Genomic DNA, 21,730 nt, shown 5'->3' with positions numbered 1-21,730 from the left:
GGCGCCGGGCCGGCCCCGCGCATCCCCCGGGACACCGGCCGCGCTCTGTGGGCATCCATCCCCCGGGACACCGGCGGGGCGCTGTGGGCATCCATCCCCGGCGGATGGGGCGCGGGAGGGTGGCTTTTCCCCCAGGAAAGCTGTTTCTGGTGCTGCCGAGAGCGGGCACCGTGCAGGAGCCCCTGTCAGCCCCCCGGCTCCGGCGGGGACGGGACAACCCGGGCCCGGCAGGGAAACCCTTTCCCAGCCCTGCGCCCCCTCCCCAGCTCGGCTCCCCGTTTTCCAGCGACTGCACCCCATCTCAGTCACTGCACACTGCATCCCTTTCCCCAGTCCCAAAATGCCTTCCCCAGCTCCTGCAACCCCCGCCCCCAGTTCGGTACCCCCTTCTCCAACTGCTGCACCCCCTCCCCAGCCGGGTCCCCCCATTTCCAGCCCGGTCTCCCCCAAGGAAAGGCAAGAGGTGCTGGGTCCGTTTCTGGTTGCTGCCGAGCAGCCCCAGCTATGGAAGAAGCAGAATTCCCCCCAAAAGGAGAAGGAGCAGAAGGGCAGGGCCAGGCCATGTCTGGAGGCCTCCTGCCCTCCCAGGACCCCCTCAGGCTCCTGTCTCCCTGGTTGCAGCAGGAGCAATGGTTCCTTAGGATGCAGATGGGATGGAAGGAAACCCATCAGGGAGAAGGGAATGTGGGAGCACCCACTGTTCCCACTGGGGCTCCCATTGCTGTTTTCCATGGGGATCTCTTGCAGTGTGAAATCCCCCAGCACTCTGTAGAGCTGGAGCACTCATCATCCAGGGGGATGCCCATCCCACAAACCTTAACACGTGATGGAAAAGGGGGAAAACACCAGGCCCTGCAAGGCCACCTGCCCCTCAGCACCATCCACCCCACCCTGCTCTGCTCCTTCTGGAGAAGATGAATAATTACAGCAAAATAATTCCACTGTTAATTCCAAACCCCTGGGACTTCAGCCCAGGAAAAAGCTCCTGGGGAGAGCCAGCCTCCACCAGGAAAACCGTGCAGGAGATAATAAATAAAAGAGACGACTGTTTATTAAAATATTCCCTCTGTGTCCTTGCTGTGGTGCCCCTCACACCATTCCCAGCGGCACTTCCGAGTCCTCCCCGCAGCTCCCGGCACGCGGCCGCTCCGACGCCGGCAAAGTGCTGGCCTGGCTCCATCGGCTCCCCGGTTCCAAGGCCTGGCAGGGAAGCAGTGGCACATAGGGCTCCTCCACGGGGCCAGCGAGCTGCTCCTCCACAATGTACCTGGCGTCCCACGGCTCGCTGGGATGCACATCCACAGCCACCAGCGCCGCCTCCGCGCCGGGGGAGCCGGGCTCCGACGCCTCCCCGGCGTCCAAATCCGAGTCCACTTGCGGGAAGCCGGAATCCTGCGTGGAGTCCGGGCTCTGCTCGGGAAGGCCGGTGTTGATGTAGATGATGTCCCCGCATGCCTTGGCGCTGGGCAGGTTTTCCAGCAGCTTCTCCAGCTGGACTTTGAGCTGGGAGAAGGTGGGGCGAGTGGCAGGGTCGGCTCTCCAGCACTCAGACATTATTTCATACCTGGAAGTTGGGAGAGGAGTGTGGTTAACAGAGGATCCCAGCATCCCAGAATGGTTTGGTTTGGAAGGGACCTTGAAGCTCATCCAGTCCCACCCTGCTAGCATGGGCAGGGGCCCCTTCCACCATCCCAGGTAGCTGTCTTTGAACACTTCCAGGGATGGAGCAGCCACAGATTCTCTGGGCAGCCTGCACTCCTCTGGATTAGGGGAGGTATGGGGACCCAGTTTTCCTCCAAGCTGGGCAAGCCTTGAAATTCCCATTAAATCAAAGAGAAACCAACTCCCTCTGCTCAGGCTGCTGTTAGAAGTGTGAGAAGTCTCTTCCAGCGCAGCCCTGGGATCTGTTTCCTGGGAACATCCCAGCTCTGTGTGTGAGATGCCCAGTCCTTCCCTTGGCAGGTGCCTGCTCCCAGGCTGGATGTCAGGGAGCCCTGGAAGCTCCCAGCATGTCCCTGCCAGCCTCTCTGCCCTCCAGCAGGCTGGATTCTTAGAGGTTCCTGCACTGCTTCCTTCAGGAACAGGCAGTGGAGAGGAGCCTTTTAGGAAATGTACAACTCTGTTTATCCAGTTGGGATTCAAAGCTCTCAGCCATGGGGGGTTAAATATTTTCAGCTCTAACAGCACTGGAGAAAAACTCTGGAAAGAAGCTTGGGAGAAAGTCCTTTGCTGAGCTGCTCAGAAATCCAAAGGTTTGTGTATTCTGCAATTTCTCTTTCCAGGGGGACACAGATTTATAGATTTGAGGCAAGGAAGGGACCTAGAGGGAGTTTTGTGGAACAGAGGAGGAGCATCACCATCCAGGACCTTTTTTGCCAAAACAAATCCAAAAATAAAGAAATAAAATACTAAAATGTCCCTTCACTGACTGCTCCTGGTGACCTTGCCAGCCCTACAAACCCATTGCTTCCCCTAAGGATAATAGCTGGGATTTTTGCCTGGAGTTCAGCAGATGCTGACACATGCTCTGCTCCAGGATCCAGCTTTCCTTAGGCACGCTGTGCAAACATTAAGGGGTTTGTTCCTAGGAAAATCCATTTTCCCAGCTGGGATCCCAGGACTCACAGCTCATCCAGGCAATCCTCGGGCTTCTTCAGGCGCTGCCCATGGAAGAGGTACTCGTAGATTTCGTGGTTCTGCACCCCTGGGTACGGCGTCATCCCGCGCGTGGCGATCTCCCACATGGTGACGCCAAATGCCCACTGCCAGCACAAAGGGAAAAGGCCAAGGCTGAAGGGACACTTCCAGGAAGAATGAATGGAATGAACCTTTTCATGGGGAAAGGTCACTGCCTGGCATCCAAGGGAAAGCGAGCAGAGCTGTGGTGCTCCCAAAACTGGGAATGACCAGGAGAGAGGCGAGGGGCCCACTCAAGGAACCGACTGCGCCAGCGGCAGAAGGGCTCCGACAGCCTCCTGCACTTCCAGGGAATGACACCAACAGCAGCACGGGGGGCTGTCCCTCCAGGCACAGGGACCTACCACGTCACTCTTGGTGGTGTAGACACGGTCAGCCAGGGACTCGAGGGCGATCCACTTGACCGGCATCTTGGCGATGCGGCCCTGCCGATAGTAATCCCCGCTGTAGATCTTCTTGGAGAGCCCGAAGTCTGCCACGCACACCGTCATGTCATCCCGCAGCCTGGGGGCAAACAGGGATCAGGGCTGAGCACACAAACCCCAGGCTGAGCTCTGGGTCTCAAAACCAAGAGAACTTTTATTGAAAGGAGCAGAGTTGTGCTGTAAATCCACAAGGTTCATTCCGTGGGACGGAGCAGAGGAAAACACTCACATGCAGTTTCGAGCTGCCAAGTCCCTGTGGAGGAAGTTCCGACTGCTCAGGTATTCCATGCCCAGGGCAATGTCCACCATGAACTTCACCAGGGTCTGCAGGGGCACAAACTGGGGAGGGAAGGTGGGGGTTACACAGTGTTGATCCAAAAGGCTTCCCTATCCAGTGCTGCCATCCCAATGGATGAGCCAATGGCAGCAGATGAGCTCTCATCCCTCAGACCCTGCCATTCATTGACCCACGAGCCTGCAGGAGCTGCTGAGGGGGGTTCCGTTCCCACCTCAATCCCATCCCACTCCTCTGCTCCTGGAGCTCCCTACCTGGGGGGCCATTTCCAGCCGGGAGCGGAGCAGGAAGCTGTGCAGGTCTCCGTACTTCATGAACGGCAGGATCACCATGGGCTTGGGCACTTGCAGGGAGCTCAGCTCGATGCACACCCCTGGGAAACATGGACAACTCACACAGTGCCCTGGGAAAAGGGATCCAGGTCCACCCAAATCCCAGCTGGAGGGTGGGAATGGACAGCCCATACCGAGGAGCTTGATGACATTGGGATGGTCAAAGTCCTTCATGCACGCTGCTTCACTGAGAAACTCTTCTATCTCCCTTTGGGAAAAGTTATCCACTGGGAAGCAAAGAGAAAGACAGAGCTTTAGAACACCAAAATGGTGTCAGGATGCTGTTCCTGAGAGAGGTACTGGGAATGTTGGTATCCAGTGGGGCAGAGAGACAACTTACACTTCATGGTCTTCACAGCCACCTTCTGTGGGGGCCCTTCGGGCTGGCTGAGCCGTCCCTCCATCACGGATCCAAACTCCCCTGCACCACAGGAAAGAAGGAACCCCTTTATCCAAAGCACCACCTTTCAGGACATCACCAGACCCCTAAGATCTGGAATGCTCCAAGATGGAGCCAAAAGGCTTGCTCCTCATCAGTGACAGAAGGAGGACAAGCTGGGCTCGTGCAAGGTTCCCTGCCCATGGCACAAGGTTGGAATGAGATGAATTTTACTCACCCTCTCCCAGGACCTTTCCCAGGCTCAGGGCGTTTCTGTCCACGACAACATCCTGCAGCTTCTGCTGCAGCTCCCTGCTGACACCCAGGCTTCCCACTGCAAGAGAGGGGAACAGGAGCTCAGGCACCTCCCACCTGCTGCCATTTCCCCTTCCAGCTCCTTCCAGAGGGATAAAAACGTATCCTTACGGGTCAGTTCCACAGCTCTCCGACAGTAGGACTTCTTGGCTGTGTAGTTCACTGCCAGCTCAGAGTTGTTCCTGCTGAAAGCATTCCTAAGGGAACACAAACACATCTGCTGTGGCTGCTTCAGATGGATGAAGGAATCAGCATGGCAGGGGCAGGAGCCCAGGGGATGCATAGGAAAAGGGGAAATGCATGTTCTATTTCCTTTTTCCTGGATCAGCACCATCGCCTGCAACATCTGAGCAAAACAACAGCTCCACAAACACCACTGAACCATCAAGGAGTGAGTCACGGAGCTTTTGGGGAGGAAATAGGATACTCATTTCTTACTCAAGGAGCAGGAATACTGTTGGAGCCCTGCAGAGTCCAGCTCTGGCATGCAAAACCAGGGCAGGATGCTCCAGAACTGGGAAAGCAGGGAAAGAGTGACAATAACCAGTTAGGAAAGGGATCCTTACTCGGTACCAGTTTCCAAACTGGGAGCACGGGGCAGTTAAACACCACTTGGGAAGTCACGAGGATGAGTGAGGAGTGCTGGGTTACTGCAGGAGAAAACAGCCCTTTGTCTGTGTTTTTAAACAATGCTGGGCCATTGAACCCGGGCGTGGGATGAGGCAGGAGGGTTTCTCCAGGACATGGGATATTATGGGATCATAGAATCATGGAGTTGAAAGGAACCCACGAGGATCATCCAGTCCAGCTCCTGGCCCTGCACAGAGACCCCAACAATCCCACCCAGTGCATCCCTGGGAGCGTTGTCCAAATGCTCCTGGAGCTCTGGCAGGCTTGGAGCTGTGACCATTCCCTGGGGAGCCTGTTCAGTTCCTTCTGGGGGAAGGATCATTTCCTAAAATGCAGCCTAACCTCTCCTGATACAGCTCCAGCTGTTCCCTTGGGTCCAGGTCACCCTCTGGTGACCAGTGACACCCTCTGCTCTCTCGTTTCCATGCCAAAACACCTCCCCCACCAAATTGCACAAGTTCACTTCCCTTTAAAAATAGGAATAGTGAGCAAAAGGTGAACTGCTGAGCTAAGGAAGGGAGGGGAAGGAAAAACCCACTTAGTCCCTCACCACAGGCACAAAAAATGTCATTTGTGGTAACAACATCAGTCCTGGAGACAGAATCCTTGTCCCCAAATCCAGCATGGGCTGCTGGCCCCCACCCCTTGGGAGCCACCCTGTTTTCCATCCCCTTACCCATATTTTGTCTCCACACATCGTTTCTGGATGACCACGGACAAGCAGAGGATGACTCCGACGGCAATTGTCCCGCAGATAAATCCCAGGGCTATGACAAAGGAGTCGGCATTCCCGGAGGCTGGAGTCGAAGAGGGGGCTGAGGTTATTAATCCTAAGAAAACATCCTGTTAATGGAGCCGGTGAAAGAGTCAGCCTGCAGCACCTGAGGCTTGGGGCAGGAATTCCCAGGGGTTTTCAGCAGAGCCCAAAGGATTAGGGAATGAGGAAAAAAGGGAATGAGATAAAAAGGGAATGAGGAAAAAAGGGAATGAGGAATGAGGTTTTCCTGCTCCCAAATCAGGATCCTTGTCTGACAGGGAAAGCATCTGAAGGAGTGATGCCAAACGGCCTCATGGAAAGCACGCCCTGGGCTATTCCCAACATCCAGCTCTGCACCTCCTTACCACTGGCAGGGATGAAGATCTCCACGGGAATGCTGAAAGGTCCCACTCCCCCCTTGGTGACAGCGGCCACACGGATGGAGCAGGTGGCGTTGGTGGCCACCACGGGCAGCACGGCCACGCTGCCGTTCAGCCGGACCTCGTCGGAGACGATCTGCTGGAGAGAGGAAGGGAAGAAAATCCTGGGCTGGGGAAGGCAGGGAAACCTGGGGATTTACTGAGAACTGTCCCCTTGGCAACCTTTGGAGCTGCTTTGCTTTCCCAGCTCAGAGGAAGTGCAGCACCCGGCTATTTAGAGAGAAGAATGGCCCTGTGTGCAAGGGCCAGATGGGATCGGGAACGGAGCTGAGCAGTGCTTCCCGTTCAATCCCAGCATTCCTGGCCCTCTCTGCCTTACAACAGCAGCAGCCAGAGCCAGAAAAGAGGCAGGGAAGGATCTGGCAAGGAAGGGAAAGGCTCTGGTGACATGGATTGTGACCCTCAGCCTTCGTTGTGGCCAGTTTGGCCACTGGAGCCCTGTGAGCCTCAGCACCCATGGATCCATGTGCTCCTGGTAGGATTGTCCAAGTGCTCTGGAAGTAGATCCTGAGCTCAAAAACCACTCCTTCTGTGGCTTTTGTGTCCAGCTAATTATAGTCCCGTGTATTTTATATATTTTTATGTATATTTTTATGTATTTCCTTGGCTGGTACCATGGCAGGAGGCAGCGTGGCTTGGTAAAAACATCGGAGCCTTTCCCTGCAAATTCCACCCTTTCCTGGTTGTTTCCAGCTGAGAAAGTGCTGCTGCTGCTCCCTGCCGATTTCCAACTGCAAAACAGCTGCCCAGCTGCAGCCAAAACATCTGGCAGGCTGCTGTGCCCAGCAGTGCCTGGCTCCTGAACATCCCACAAAAAAAGAGCAGGAGCTGAGAGGGATGAGGACAGGGAATGGAGCTGAGGGGGATCAGTGGGTGAGGAAAAGGAGCTGAGGGGGATCAGTGGGAAAGGAGAGAGATGAGGAGAGGGATTCAGAGCTTCTCAGATGGAACCAGTTTCTGTTCCCTGTCCCAAAAAAGCCACGGAAACAGATGTGAAACACCCAGGGCCTGGGAATGTGTGAGCACCTACTGGCAGCAGCAGGAGCTGGGACCTGTTGTCACCTCTGCTCCCACATTCCTGCCTTCCACCTCCTCGTATTCACATGGGATCCTTTCCCTACCACCAGCCTAAAACTGGGATCTTTCCCTGTCCTAAAGGGCTCTGCTGTATCATCTGAGGACAGACCCAGATCATGAGCACAAAGCAGGGATGACCTGCCAATTTTAATGGGATTTTATGAGCTTTGTGGTAGTTGAGGAATTTCTTCCTGTCCCAACTCAGGCAGCCTTGGCTCCAACAAGGACTGCTGGCTAAGGAGGAAAAAAAAACAACTTTTGGGAGTTTTCTGGTTGTTGAGAGGCCTGCAGGTGGCCCTGTGACACCAAAATCCGGCTTCTTTCTGACTTTATCCTGCAAAAACTGGTGGTTATTTTGGGGCAGTCCAGATTTAGCCGGTGCAGGGCCACAACTCAGAAACTTTATTTCATGGAATCATACACACAGAATCATTTAGGTTGGAAAAGACCTCTAAGATTATGGAGTCCAACCTTAGAAGGAGCTTTTTGAGGAGGCAGAACTCCACTCTCGTGTCTCAGACTAATGGAAAAATTGAGAACTGGAAAAAATTTCACTCCATAAGCTGGAAAAATGGACAAAAACTAACAAACAACAACAGCAACAATAAATCTCTCACGGCTTAAAGGGCAAGGCCTGGGTTTGGCCTTTTGCTGGAGAGAGACAGCTCCTGTCAGCACTTTTTTTCCGAGTCACAAGACCATGATTTTGTTTCCCTGGCTTCATTCAGGCTGGATCTATATGGGGGAGCAAAAGGAGAACAGAAAGTGCAGCATCCAACAAAAAAAGGGGATGAGTCACTGTTTCCAGCTGGGGTCACTCTGCCAGCCTGGCACGGAGGAACCCAAACCACAGCTGGATCCATTCCTGCTGTTATCCACAGGCTCTGGATGGGATCTTTTGCCCAGAGCCCAGGCCAACCTTGCCCTAGCAAATTCCTGCAGCTGCTTCCCAAATCCTAGAAAAGGCAAGTAGGGTGTGCCAGGTGATTTCATGCCTGAATCACACTCACAGAGAGGCCTTTGGCCAAAGAGTTCCTCGAGCTCTGAAATTCTGTGCTGTGGGTTAAGGAAGGGATAAATCCCATCTGAGTAAGGAACAGATCAAAATCCAAGGAATGCAAGGCCAGGAGTGGTTTGAAGCCCACATGAAAGCCCAAAACAGCAGAGAAATGAGCTCCAAAAGAACCTGTGGAAGCACCAAAACCCATCTGGACATGCCTGCTGGGAATTTTTCCAGGATTTAGCCATTCTTCCCCATTCCCTGGTGACTCACCATGCCCTCGGAGTTGTGCCACCTGTACCAGATGTGGTAGCCCTGGAGCTCCCCGTGGATCCTCTCCAGGGGTGGCTTCACCCAGTGGATCTCCAGCGAGGAGCTGGATTCATTGAAGGACACCGTGATGTTCAGCGGCGGCGTGGTCGGAGCTGTGGGAATCCATGGGAAAGGAGATGAGGGAAGCTGGGAGAAGGGGTGCAGAGATGTGGGAATCCATGGGAAAGGAGATGAGGGAAGCTGGGAGAAGGTGTGCAGAGATGTGGGAATCTTATGGAAAATGAGCTGGAGTTCATTGAAAGCCCATGAAAAAGGGGGAAGTTTCCTTTCCCACCCTGGGAGCAACCAGGACTCCAGAGGTGCCTCTCCTCCAGAGGGACTGAGGCAGGGAAACCCTTCTCAGTGCTCACTCCCCATTTCCTACCTCCCTCCGTGGTGCTGGCCGTTATCCAGGGGCTGAATGCCGACCAGCCAACCTCATTCCCGCAGGAAACACGGATGTTGTACTCTTCCATGGGCTCCAGCTGCTGGATGTGATACACGTGGGGAGGCACCGAGGTGTGGAAGGGCTGAAGGGAGAGGTTGCCTCTTGGAACAACTTCCTTGACCTTTAATTGGAAAATCAGTCCACAAACAGGGATTAGTCAGCAACAACCTGCAGGGAGAGATGTTGGAAAACAGGATCCAGAGCCCTGCCTCCCATTTGAACTCTGCAGGGAAAAGCTCCTGCAGGGAAAGCTCATGGCAGGACATTCACAGGGCACAGGGAGATGGCTCCAGCACGTGTGGAGCTGGGAACATTCCAGGGATGTTGGGAAGGAGGGAGGGATAATTTGCTGTTTCTTGTGGCATGGAAAAAAAGGAGCCCTGAATAAAACAACCAGGCAGAACATCCCAAATAAACAAAATAAAGCTCCTTTTTTGTGTGGCACATCACTGGAAAACAGGATTTATCTCCATGGGATGTAACGGGACTAATCCCAATCCTTGTCACATTTAGCAGCATGGATGAATTCAACATCCCAAAAACAAGTCCTGCTTTTCACAGAGACAAATTTATGGATGTGGAGTCCCCATGGAGCTGCCCACAGAGCCACTGCAGCTTTCCAGGAAACATCTCATTTTGTGGGAAGTACTACCTGGATTGGGAAAGAGGGCGGAAAGAGGGGAGAGCAAGAACAAGGACAACCCAACCCACATGCCCAGGGCCATGCACTCCTCTGAAAAACCTCCATCCATGGTTTTGGGATGGCAGGACACCTATCCTTGTGCTCAATCAAAAGAGCCCCCCCATGGTATCCCAGGATGGTCTCAGCATCTGTTTTACAGCCAGAATATAAAGGAACAGCCTTCATCCTCAGGTTTTCATGGAGAAATTCCCAGAAATGCTCCAAGCAATTCTCTGGAAAACTCTGCAAGCCTGGGGTTGCTGCAGCCACACACCTGTCCTGGTCACACATCTGTCCTGGTCACACACTTCCCAGCCAAGCAGCATTCCCAAAGTCAGGATTTGGAGGGGCAGGTTTCCCTCAGCTCCCCATTCTTTACAAATAATGGGAAGGAGCTGAGGGGTTGCCTGTCTCCTGAAAAAGTCAGGGAATGCCACTTCCATCCCCAAGCTGTCACAAGATGCTCTGAGGGAGGTGAGCAGTGACCAGAGGAACACACACAACGCTTCCGGGACCAGCCTGATCCTCAATTGTCTTCTGAGAATAACCCATCAAATCCATGGATTTTGGAAGGAAATCAGGATGTTTGCAAACTGCAACAGTTGGAATTGACAGGTGGGCCAGCTGCAGCCCTCGGGAATGAGTCACTGGCTCAATGGGCCCGGGGATTATCCAAGGGGACAGCAGCAAAAGGGCTGAGTCACTGCTGTGTTTTTGCCAGAAACCCTCTCCTGTTTTCCACTTTCAAAGGCTATTTCCTACAGACAGACCATGAATGTTAAGTCATAGGAAATTCCTTGGCTCTCCACCCCTCTTCCCAAGCTCCGGCTGAAAGGCAGCAGCAGGACATGGTGCTAATATTAGCCCTGGTACCTTTCTTCCCTGAAATTCCTTTCACTTTTACCTGGCTTCAAAGGTCTCCTCTCTCCACGTGTTATCCCAGCTGGAGAGGAGATTTTCCAGGATAAAAATCATATCCATGAGACAGCAAGATGGGCTTGGACTGGCAAAGCCAGCCACGTGCAGCAGGTGGAAAATGCCTGCAGGCTCTACCCATGGAGATGGCATTCCCTGAGTTCTCCAGGATACAGGCAATCCCTCAGCTCCTTCCTAGGAGTGGGGAGCTGAGGGAAACCTGCCCCTCCAAACCCTGACTTTGGGAATGCTGCTTGGTTGGGAAGGGTTTGACCAGGTCCATAAAATACATGACAACCTGACTGTGTTGCCTAATGGAAAGGGGTTCCAAGAGAGCCAGAGAGGGACTGGAGTGACAGGACAAGGGAGAACGACTTCCCACTGCCAGAGGGCAGGGACAGATGGGATATTGGGAAGAAAATATTCCCTGTGAGTCCGTGGCACAAGCTGCCCAGAGAGGCTGTTGCTGCCCCATCCCTGGAAGTGCCCAAGGCCGGGTTGGAGCAACCTGGGATAGTGGAAGGTGTTGGACGGGAGTTGGAACTGGATGATCTTTAAGGTCCTTCCAACCCAAACCATTCCAGGATTCCGTGAAATCTGTGCAGCTCATGCCACCCACCAACTTCCACCTGTGTCAGAGCATCCGTGTGGGGGAGTTGCAGGGATATGGGAATTCTGGATGCTTACCTGGACACTGCAGTTGTTCAAGGCAGAGAAGGCATCAAAGCCCGGCACCCAGGATATCCTGATTCCATGGGCTGTCCTGTTGAGGACCTGCACACTGACGGGAGCCGATGGAATTCCTGCAGGGAGAAGCCAAGGGCAGTCAGCTGGAAGCCTAAACACAAACCTGGCACAGTGGCTTTTCCCTGGAGCTCCCAGGGCTCAGTGTGTGACCCCACATCCGAATTCTGCGGATGTGCTGGACCACCGGATAGGGAAGCACAAAAATGTCACTTTCAGAACTATTTTGGCCATTTCTATATTTGTGACCACTCTGGGCAGCTTAAAGACCATGACTTATTTTGGGGAACACCTTCCTCATGCTGCTAGAGCGGCTCCCATCAGGAATGTCAGCAATTTCCACTGTTTCCTATGGAAAATTCCTATGGAGCACCGCCCTAGTTATGAAGGAAGGAAAGGAACGATGCAGCCCTTCCGAATCCCGCTTTGAAACTGACACTTTTGCTTTCAAATTTAGATTTTGGTGCTCCCTCCCCTATCCCAGTACTGGGAAGACCAAACGTGGATGACCACGTTACAACCAGATCCCGCTGGATTTTAATTACAGGATTGAAGCCAGGATCTCCCTCAGCTTGTGAAGGATGAGTGCTGGGATGTGTTGGACACAGGGGTTTAGCAGGGAATGGGAGCTGACCTTTGATGTTGACCTGGCCCGGGCTGGATGCAGTCAGGCCTTTGCTGTTGTGGGCCTCGCAGCTGAACAGCGCCGGCTTGTTGAGTCCTGCCGGGAAAACACAGCCCTGTTCCCTGGATATCCCAAAGCCATCCCAATCTCAACCAGCTCCCCACCAGCAAACACTCAAGGTTTCCTTCTTAGCCTGTTTTCACTTCCCTCTGTGATACTTTTCTGCCAGTGCCTGGGGGTGACCCCAGGCTCCAGCTGCCCCACTCCCACACCGGGGGCACACGTGTGTGCCATCCCTGCCGGATCCGGCACAGCAGGGACGGGATGTCCCTACGGAGCCCTTGCACAAGCTCCTGAGGAAGGGGTTGTTTTCCCTCCAAAAGGGGAAAGGCAGAAAGCAGAAGAGCCCCTGCCACGGCCTGGTCAGATGATTTAGTGCTGGTCAAGGATTGCTCAAATCCCCCAGCTGATGGCAGAGAAGGACCACTGGAAATACCCGAGGGCGGATTCTCCCAGCCTGGGTGAGGTGACCCTGGGCTTGGGATGCCTGTCCCACGCCAAGGTGGACGTGGGGAGTGTTGGCTCATCCCAGCAGTGCCTCAGGGTGCCAGGCCTCCTGGGCCAGGAGAAGCTCTGCTCCAATGACCCAGCCTAGCGGGTGCCAGGCGGATGCGAGGACATCCAAGAGGAATGAGTCACTTCTTCCGGCTTTCACTGCCTTTTAAAGGCCGCCTGCCGCTGGATGCCAAGACTGGGCAATTATAGCCCAGCTCTTAATTAACCATCAGCCTCCTCCTCATGAGCAAAGCAAGAAATACCCCATCTTTTCCTCTGCAGCAAAACCAGAATGGGGGTTTATGGGACACCAAGGATTTTTCTCCCTGTGTCCCACCAGCTGTCATGGACACACAGCACAGGGGGCATCCCAAACTCTTCCAGAGACACAAAGTGGTGACCAACACTCCAGCAGCCCAGGAGAGCAGCCAGGTTCCTGTTGGCACAGCCAGAGGCTGGCGGAAAAATCTGCTGCTTGCTCAGGAAAGAGTTGGTTGAGTACCCTGCCTCCTCCAGGGAAGGGATTTCTGGCAGCAGCCAGAGGAGTTTGGATGGGGCTTCCTGCCCCAGGACTGTGCATGGCACAGGAACAGCCCCTCCCGGCAGGGAGCAGCTCTGGGACAGCACAAGGCACATTCCCAGCAGGAATGGCAGGGCCACTCCCAGCTCACCTGGCACAGTCAGGACCGACGGGGAGATGTGGGGTTTCTGGTTGACCTGGATGTTGTTCTGGAACCAGTAGATCTCCACAGGCTCTGGAGGTCCCACAGCCTGGCACGTCAGGTTGAAGGGGCTGTTCCTGGTGACATTCAGCTGCTCGGGCTGACGGATGAAGTGAGGGAGACCTGCACGGACACAGGGAAGCAAAGGATTCCTCATTTCTGGCTCCCAGCTCCTGGTCACTCAGCCAGGACACAACTCCACAGCTGCTCCAGCTCACCTTCCAGCAGCACCAGGATGGGATCAGACACCACCTCCACGCCGGAGATGTTGAGTTTGCAGACGTAGGAGCCGTTATCCGAGCGCTGGGCACCGAGGATGCTGCCGGACGGAACGGACACCACCTCAGGGCTTGTGGCTTCCCATCTTCCCTGGGAGCCAGCCCTCAGGGCATCCCTCATTCCCACCTGCTCCAGAAGGCCACCTGGAGCACTCACCTGAAGGTGGAGGTCATGGCCACCTCCTCCTCATCGGGGATCTCAAAGTGGCTGCTGGCGATGCGATCCAGCACGTGCAGCTCCCTCCCGTCCTTCCAGAGGGAAATTCCCGGGGCATCGGCCCGGAGCAGCTCCTGAGGCACTCGGATGGAGCAGTTGAAGGTGACGTCCTTGTGCTCGTTGATGAGCACGTGTCGCACCGTGGGGTTGAATCTGAGCTGTCCAACAGAGCTGCCTGGGGGCTCCTCCCTGGTGCTCCGCTGGGGCCACTGCCCGAGCAGGCTCCGCTGGGAACGCCGGGAATGTGCCAACAGGAATGGCCTCACACCTCCTTCCCCATCAGCATCCTCTGCAAGGGAACACCTGTGGTTTGTCACCACCACCAGCAAGTTTGGGAGACCTCGCAGCAAAACAACCCCACTGCTTCCAGGAATAATTAAAGGCAGCTCATTTCCATTTCCCAAAATGTCATCCCAGGATTCTGTACAGGCAGCACCTCTAAAAAAGTCGTTTTTAAAACAAACAGGAGCAGCTCAAGCTAAAGAAAACACTCAGCCACGTTTCTTTGGGAAGAGGAGAGGCAGGAGCTATTCCTGCTGCATTACACCCCCGGGACTGGAATATAAAAGGATCCCTGGGCAGCAGGAATTTGGGACTTTACTCCAGCAAACCCTTTGCAGGGCCTCATCTGAAGCATTTTCAGCTGGGGCAGAGGAAGAGCTCCCGGCTGGAATTTTGCTGATTTTAAGCTCTGCCAAGAGCCTGTCCCTTCCCAGGACAGGGAGAGCAGGACATGCTCTGAGTCAACTTTTGCTAAGTGCCTCCACTCACTGCCTCTCCCAGGAAAAGAGCTGCAGACAGAAGAAGAAATGCCTTTGGACAGTGTATAGGAGCCAGCTGCCGTTCAGTGTTGCTCTCCCAGGGTCTTCTCCCACGTTTTTTTCCCAAGGGAAAGCTCTTTTTGAGGACTTCATACCCCCACCTCCAAGTCACCAAATGGCATTTTCCTCCTCCCTCCCAGCACTTCCCACCAGCCATGGCTGAGACAAACAGCAGCTCCACTTAAAGCAATTCTCTTCCAAAAATGTGTCTATTTTTGAGATCAGATCTAGGGGATCCACCACGTGGAGGCTGGTTTTCCTGGACCATTTCTGAGCTTCCTGAGGCTTTCCCAGCCATCAGCAATCCCGAGCTGAGTGGTAAATCTCCCTTTCAGCAAGCAAAGGCATTGTGCCAGACAGGAATTTCAACTAAATTAATACCCTTTTCCAAGAAAGAAAAGCCAAACAACCACTCACAGTTCAAAAGATAAAGAAAGCACGGTTTTTATTGAACCTGAGCTCAGCTGAGTTTGTTTTTGGGCAGGTTTTAGCTCTCAAACGTCAAACAACAAGTTTTTAAAGCTACGTCATCACTGTTGCGAGTAATGGGGCACGAGCCTGGTGTGTTTTTCACAGAGCCAAGAAACACAGCCCAATTTTGAGGTTGGATATATCCCTTTGCTAAATCTCTCCCTATTTTTAACCCTCAAGAAATGCTGCTTGAGGACAGAATGCCAGCAGGGTTTTTCAGTCCAGAGGGAAGGGGGAGGCTCTCCCTGCCTCTCCCGCAGCACAATGGGTTTCCCTTTCAGAAAAAAACAAAAAGAGCTGCAAGCTTTTCCAACCTGTGTCCCTGAGCCTCCCAAAGCAACACAAACACAGCCCATGTGACTGCTGCAAAGCTGCAGGGACAGCCATGGATGTGCAGCCGCCTCTCCACAGCTCCCAAAGGATCTGCCAAATGCAAACAAGCAGCGACCCCAAATTCCCTTCCCTGCCCTGCTCCTCCCGGAGGTCACTCAGGCTGGAGCCGCTCCCTGCCTGGCACAATCCAGGCTCCAATTTCTATTTTCATGCTCCATTTGAAGGGTTCTGGCTCTGGCCAGAGCAGCTCCCCCGGCACAGACCCCTGGCTGGGGAGGACATGGATTTGTGCTGTGTCCTGGGATGGTTTCTGCTTCCCTGGGCTGCTTCAAGCTTAAAGGCAAAGAGCAAGGAGGATCTCAGCCTTGTTTTCACACTAATTAAGTGGGAAGAGGTGTTTGCTGGCCCGGGAATGAAATACTTTCCTCTCTGACTCATGAGAGTACAGGAATTCCTCATCTCCAACGCTGCCTTTGGGTACCCCAGAAGTTTGGGATGGGGATATCCTCACAGCAGTTTGGAAGGCACTCGCCCTGTGTGGCAGGACAGCTCTTGCTTGAGTCCAGAGGAGTTAGGCTGGCTCTAAAATCCCAGGCTAAAGCCAGGGAGCTGCAAGCCTGGCGTGCCTGTGTGGGTGCCGGAGCAGCTCCCGTCCTAACCACAGCCAGGCCTGAGGCAAAATCTGGCGTGGAAATCAAACCACTCGCAAGGGCACTGCTGCTCTCCTGGAACACCTGGAACTGCAGCAAAACTCCAGGGCCAACAGAGGCAGATCTTGCTGCACAGGTCCTGTGTGCCCTTCTCCCTGGAGAGAGGAATTTTAGCAGGAAAATCGGACGGAATACTTTATCGGGAATGAAGAACAATAAGCACACCCCGCGAATGAAACAACAAGGTCTTTACTGCAGTCATGATGCATCCAGGTCTGCCAAAACACTGGCTGCATCCCTAGCCCTGGAATTCCCACTGCTGGGAGTAATTCACCTGCTGACAACAGCTTCTGCTCAGGCACTGTTGAGCAGGAGGACTGAGGAGCCCCTGCCTGAGGGGTTTCCAACCTCCCATCCCCTGGGAGCTGTGGTAGACCTGGAAGTGTCGGGTCAACATTGGACTCAATCATCTTTTACAAGCCAAACAATTCTATGATTGTAAGAAATTCATTTTCCTCGGGGCTACACCTGAATCCAAAGAAATCTTCCTTATTCAAACACCTTTTGCACAAAGCAGCCCAGGATTCCCGGTTACATCCACAGAGTTCCCCTCACTGCAGGCTCCTGCTGTGACAGTCAGGACTTTAACTCCTCCCTGCCCAAAGCAAACACTCAAATTCCTGCCTTCCCTGCCAAATTCCATCTGCACAGCAACTCCGAGACCCCTCAGCAGCCCTGAGGTCCCCCAGCAGCTTCCAAAGGTCGGGCAAGCCCCGATCACAGGATTTTTGAAAGTGCAAAAATTACTTTATCTCCTCATATCTTTCTGCAAATGGAGTTGAAAAGCCACCAAACTGCCTGCACTACAAAGCACCACAAACCGTGGTGATTCCTGAGCATTTTTCTCAGCATCACTGCTTAGCTGGCTCATGGCTAATGGGATAAATCCCAGACTGATCTGCCACAATTTGTGGTCCCTGCCTCTCGGGGTGTCCCCAGCAAGCACAGGCACATCAGACAGTGAAGTATTGGGGCAGGACCACGCTGCAGAGGCAGAGCTTTGTCCTGGGACAGCCAGACTGTGTCCCAGGAAATTCAAATCACGTCCCAGAAGAGCCAGACCCTGTGTTCCAGAACAACACAATCCTGTGTCCCGGGACAGCCAGACCGTGGATCCGAGGACAGACAAACCATGTGTCCCGGGACAGCCAGCTGCTGTGTCCTGGCACAGCCAAACCGCGTGTCCCAGGACAGCCAAACCCTGTGTCGCAGGACAGCCAGACTGCGTGTCCCGGGACAGCCAAACCCGGTGTACCGGAGCCGCCAGACCCGCTCCGGGTTGCGATGCGGCCAGAATCCCCTCGGGAGATCCCTGCGCAGCTCTTCCCCGGGACGCACCGGGCGCTCGGCGGGCGCGCAGTGCCCGTGCTGCTGCCGCCGCCGCAGCCCGGCCCGGGAAAGCGCTCCCCGGACAAGCTCCGCTCGCCGCCCCCGTCCCGGGGCCGTCCCCGGTTCCCTCCGTGCCCCCTGCGGACTCACCGGCCGCTCCACGGGGCGGGCGCAGGGCCGCCAGCAGCGCCCAGAGCAGCGCCCAGCGCCCGCCGCCCATCGCCCGCCGGCACCGCCGGCGCCACCGCCTCGCCCCGCCCCGGGGCCGCCTCCCGGCGGGGGAGGGAGAGGCGGCACCGGCGCTGCCGGGCCCAGAGCGCTCCCCCAGGGGTGCGGGGCCACCGCTGAGCCCTGTCCCCAAGGGCCACACGGGTTTTACACCCCGCCGCGGTGGGGATTCACCATTTCCCTGGGCAGCTGTGCCAGGGCTGGACAGTCCTTTCCGTGAAGGAATTTTCCCAATGTCCAACCTAAACTTAGTCTCCTGCCACAGCTTGAGGCAGACGCCTCTTGTCCTGTCGCTTGTTACCTGGAGAGCAGAGACCGACTTTCACTTCACTTCCTCTGCCCCATCCCTGGCAGTGTCCAAGTTGGATGGGGCTTGCAGCAACTTGGGCTAGTAGAAGGTGCCCCTGCCCATGGCAGGGAATGGGATAAGTTTTAAAGTCCTTCCAACCCAAACCATTCCATGATTCAGACACTTGTAGACAGTGACAAGGTCTCCCCTGAACCTCCTTGTCTCCAGGCTGAGCTTCCACCCCCAGCTCCCCCAGCTGCTCCCAGTGCTCCAGACCCTTCCCCGCCTTGATTCCCATTTCTGGACACACTCCAGTGCCTCCAAGTCTTTCTTTTCACACGGGGCCCAAAATTGCCTCCAGGATTTGAGGTGAGCCTCAGCAGTGGTCACACAGGGGCGTCACTGCTCTGGTCCTGTGGCCACACCACTGCCATTGGCCTCCTTGGGCACCTGGGCACACCTGGGCACACCTGGGCACACCTGGGCACACCTGGGCTTGTGTTCATCCACTGCACACCTTGGACCTTTCCCAGCCTGCAGTGCTCCAAGGGGTTGTTGTGACCCAAGCACAGGACCAGTCACTTCACCCTATGGAATGTCACCCCATTGCCCTCTGGCCTGTCCAGCACGGGAATGCTGTGCTGAAGGCACTGCTCCTTCTCACCCGGCCCACACCAGCAGGACAAGAGGGGACAAGGACAAAACCAAGGAAAGGAAGAAGACCCAGGTGAAACCAACATGAGCTGTTAACCCAAGGCAAACTGAACACAACTCCTGTGGCATGGGAAGGAAACAAGGGAGTTTCTGGATATTTAGACCCTGCCCCAGTACTGTCCTTGCATGGGGATATTTGGGACCAAGAGGTATCAAGGCCATGAGTGTTCCCCCCTCCATGGGAAGAGACTGGGATTTGGGGAACCAGCATGATGATGTGGCTGAAAGGCACTGGTGTTTCTCTGCACCAACCTTTCTGCTCCCTGAACCTGTGGCACAAGTCACTGCCTGCTGCACTCTTCCCAAAGAATAGAACCATACCTAATCCACTTTGAAGCCTTTTCCATCTGGGAAGAAAAACCTCCTTAAGCTCAGCAAAAAAACTCCAACAAATCACTCCCAGACTTCTTTGACTTGCAAAGCTGCTTATTCACTGCACATTCCCAGGCTTTGGTGACAGGGATTGAATTTTCCTCCCAGCTTCCCACATCTTGAAGCCATCAGCAGCCAAGGAAGGGCTCATGGAGTTGGAGGCCCCGAGGAAAGGGGAGAAGGAAAACTCACTAAAAACTGCTCCAAGAAGTTGAAGCAACTTCCATGCAGATCCAGCAGCACTGCTTTTCCTACAAATGTTGGGTACATTCCCTGTGGATCCAGCATCAGGGAGCAGGACGAGACCAGGGACAGACATTTGTCCCATGCCTGTCTTTTGTGGTCAGTCTTTGCCACATGAGTGCACTTTGATCTGGCTGCATTCCTCGCTGCTCCTGCTGGCTTTGCGATTTTTGGGAACAAAGCAATGGAAAAGCCTTTGGACTTTGTGGGCTGCAGAGTGGGAATGGCCCTTGCATCAGGATACAGTCGCCCCACTAATATGGGGTAAGGAAGAGAAGCAGTTTGTGCAAAAGAGGAATTAAAAAAATAAACAAGAGCATGCAGGACCATAAAGAGGATTTCAGCAGCTCCCAAAAATCCCCTGATTTGGGTCATTTCTTTGAAGCAGGTTGGGTTCTGCTCCAGCTCCAGAGAGTTTGTTGCACAACCTTGACATGAGGAAGAGGCTGGTGCACGCAGAAGGAGGAAGAAGTCAGATGGGAGAAATCAGAGGAGAAGCTTTCAGGTGAGGTTTGTGATAGGAAAGGCCTGGAAGCAGCTGGCAGGAGCCAGTCTGACCCCTTTGGCTCTTGGATACCTCGCTGCCATCCTCCTTCTCCTCACAGCCTATGGAATCCAGGAGGGGCCTCTTTTGGAGCAGGTGACAGATTTCCAACCTCAGAGCCCAAACTCAACACTTGCTGGGGGTATTCACACAAACCACTCGTGGGTTTTGGCCCCTGACTCACCAGATCTCCCCAAGCAGCATCCCCTGTTCCCACTGCCCAGGGTTGGGAATCAGGGCGCATTTGGCCCTAAGAATACCTCCTGGGGCAGCAGGACAAGGAAAAAGGCAACTGATGTCAAAGGAAGGAGGGACAACCTTTCCTGGAAACAAACACCGCCTGCCTGAGCAGCTAAACCAGCTAAACCAGTCGCTATCCAAGGTTATCCCATCCACACCAGCAAGGTGTCCATGTTTTCTTGCTGTGTCCTGCACCAGAGGGAGAGATCCTTATCCTCACACCTTCTCCTGCCTGGGTGAGGAGGTCCCAGAAGATGCCTCTCCGCAGGGATCCTCAGCTCTCCCTTGGCAGGATCCCAGAGATGCAGGTGCCTGAGTCTGACCCCTTTTTTGCAATTTCACTTCAGAGCATTGACTCTGTTTCCTCACCAGACTTTTGGGAGACCTCGGAGTCAACACAACCTTTGGGAAATCGGATTGTTTAGCAGAAGTGGCACTTGGCAATCAGACCTGTGGGCTTTTGTCTGCTGAGGGTTTTTTCCCCCCAGCTATTTCTGTGTTTTTATTTTCATTTTGCTAAATCATTCCTTTATTTCTGCTTCCTCTTTGGGCCTATTTTTATTTCAATTTGCAGGGGCTCCTGTTCTTTCAAATGCCAAACTCCTTTGGCAACACATCCTTAGCTGAGGGCAGCTGGCCTGTTTGTGCTCAGTGCTAAAAGCCAGGCACAGGATGCAGCTCCCAAACAATCTGCAGGGAAAAACTGAACATTTTGTGATGCCACTAAAACGCCTTTTTCTTGCTGTGCCTGCTCTGGGCACTGGGACACACTGCAGCTCTTACCGGGCACATCCTGTCCCTTGGCTCAGCTGGTTCTTCCCAGAACAATTTCTCCTGCTCTGCAAATCACTTTGCAAAAGCAAAGGTTGGACAATGGCTTTTCCCACCCTGCTTCTCCTTTCTGAGAAGAGCTTCTGTCCCAACTTAAACCAAAGAACCCCAAAGCCCAGTTTCAAGTATGTTTTCGATTCATCCACAGCTTCTCCCTTCTTTGATTATTGTGAAATTCAAGTCTTGAAAATAAATAATTTTCCCTTTCAGTTCCCATCGAGCTACTCCATACAGGTTTTAGAGGAGGGTTAGATGGCATATTGGGAAGAAATTCTTCCTTGGGAGGGTGAGGAGGGCCTGGCACAGGCTGTCCAGAAAATCTGTGGCTGTGTCATCCCTGGAAGTGTCCAAGGCCAGGCTGGATGGGACACAAATCCTATGAGAACAGAAAGGGTTGTAAAGCACTGCAAGAGGCTGCCCAGGGAAATGGTGGAGTCATCACCCCTGGAATTGTTAAAAAAAACCAAGTGGATGTGGCACTTGAGGACGTGGTTTAGTGGTGACCATGGTGGTGGTGATGGCTGATGGTTGGGCTTGATGGTCTGAAAGGTCTTTCCCAAGCTTAACTCCCATCCAGGAGGGAGAGGGGATGGCACAATCTCCCTCCACTCCAGACACAACAGCCCCTCCTGTGTGCCAGAAGCCAGGATTTTAGCTGGGATAAGTCAGCAGAGCCCAGACTAACACAGATTTATGCTAATCCATGTCACGAGCACGTGGAATGTTGGGAACAGTGTTGTACCCATGCCCAGGGGCGGCT

The 21,730-nt window shown here is 54.1% G+C and overlaps 1 protein-coding gene across 6 annotated transcripts; it reads right to left on the bottom strand.

The window, feature by feature from the left end:
- Positions 1-926: 926 nt before the first annotated feature.
- Positions 927-17,776, bottom strand: MERTK (MER proto-oncogene, tyrosine kinase). Of its 6 annotated transcripts, none has more exons than XM_041417222.1 (19): positions 17,660-17,776; positions 13,786-14,134; positions 13,569-13,672; positions 13,300-13,473; positions 12,083-12,169; positions 11,392-11,507; positions 9,045-9,228; positions 8,621-8,772; positions 6,196-6,349; positions 5,750-5,903; positions 4,555-4,640; positions 4,367-4,462; positions 4,090-4,170; positions 3,884-3,976; positions 3,672-3,790; positions 3,352-3,461; positions 3,042-3,201; positions 2,626-2,762; positions 927-1,564 (listed from the first exon to the last, which is right to left on the bottom strand). In XM_041417222.1, the coding sequence occupies exons 1-19, from the start codon at positions 17,727-17,729 to the stop codon at positions 1,090-1,092; spliced, it is 2,901 nt and encodes a 966-aa protein (XP_041273156.1). In that variant the 5' UTR covers positions 17,730-17,776; the 3' UTR covers positions 927-1,089. The 6 variants fall into 6 exon arrangements, with proteins under 6 accessions (XP_041273156.1, XP_041273159.1, XP_041273158.1 ...); XM_041417225.1 differs by having other exon boundaries at positions 5,750-5,870; XM_041417224.1 differs by having other exon boundaries at positions 6,196-6,346.
- Between the last annotated feature and the right edge of the window lie 3,954 nt (positions 17,777-21,730).

This window comes from Onychostruthus taczanowskii, unplaced genomic scaffold, assembly GCF_017590055.1.
Source record: "Onychostruthus taczanowskii isolate IOZ18803 unplaced genomic scaffold, ASM1759005v1 scaffold55, whole genome shotgun sequence".
NCBI classification, from domain to species: Eukaryota; Metazoa; Chordata; class Aves; order Passeriformes; family Passeridae; genus Onychostruthus; species Onychostruthus taczanowskii.
The sequence above is the reverse complement of the archived record's forward strand: the minus strand, read 5'-3'. Positions and strand labels throughout refer to the sequence as shown.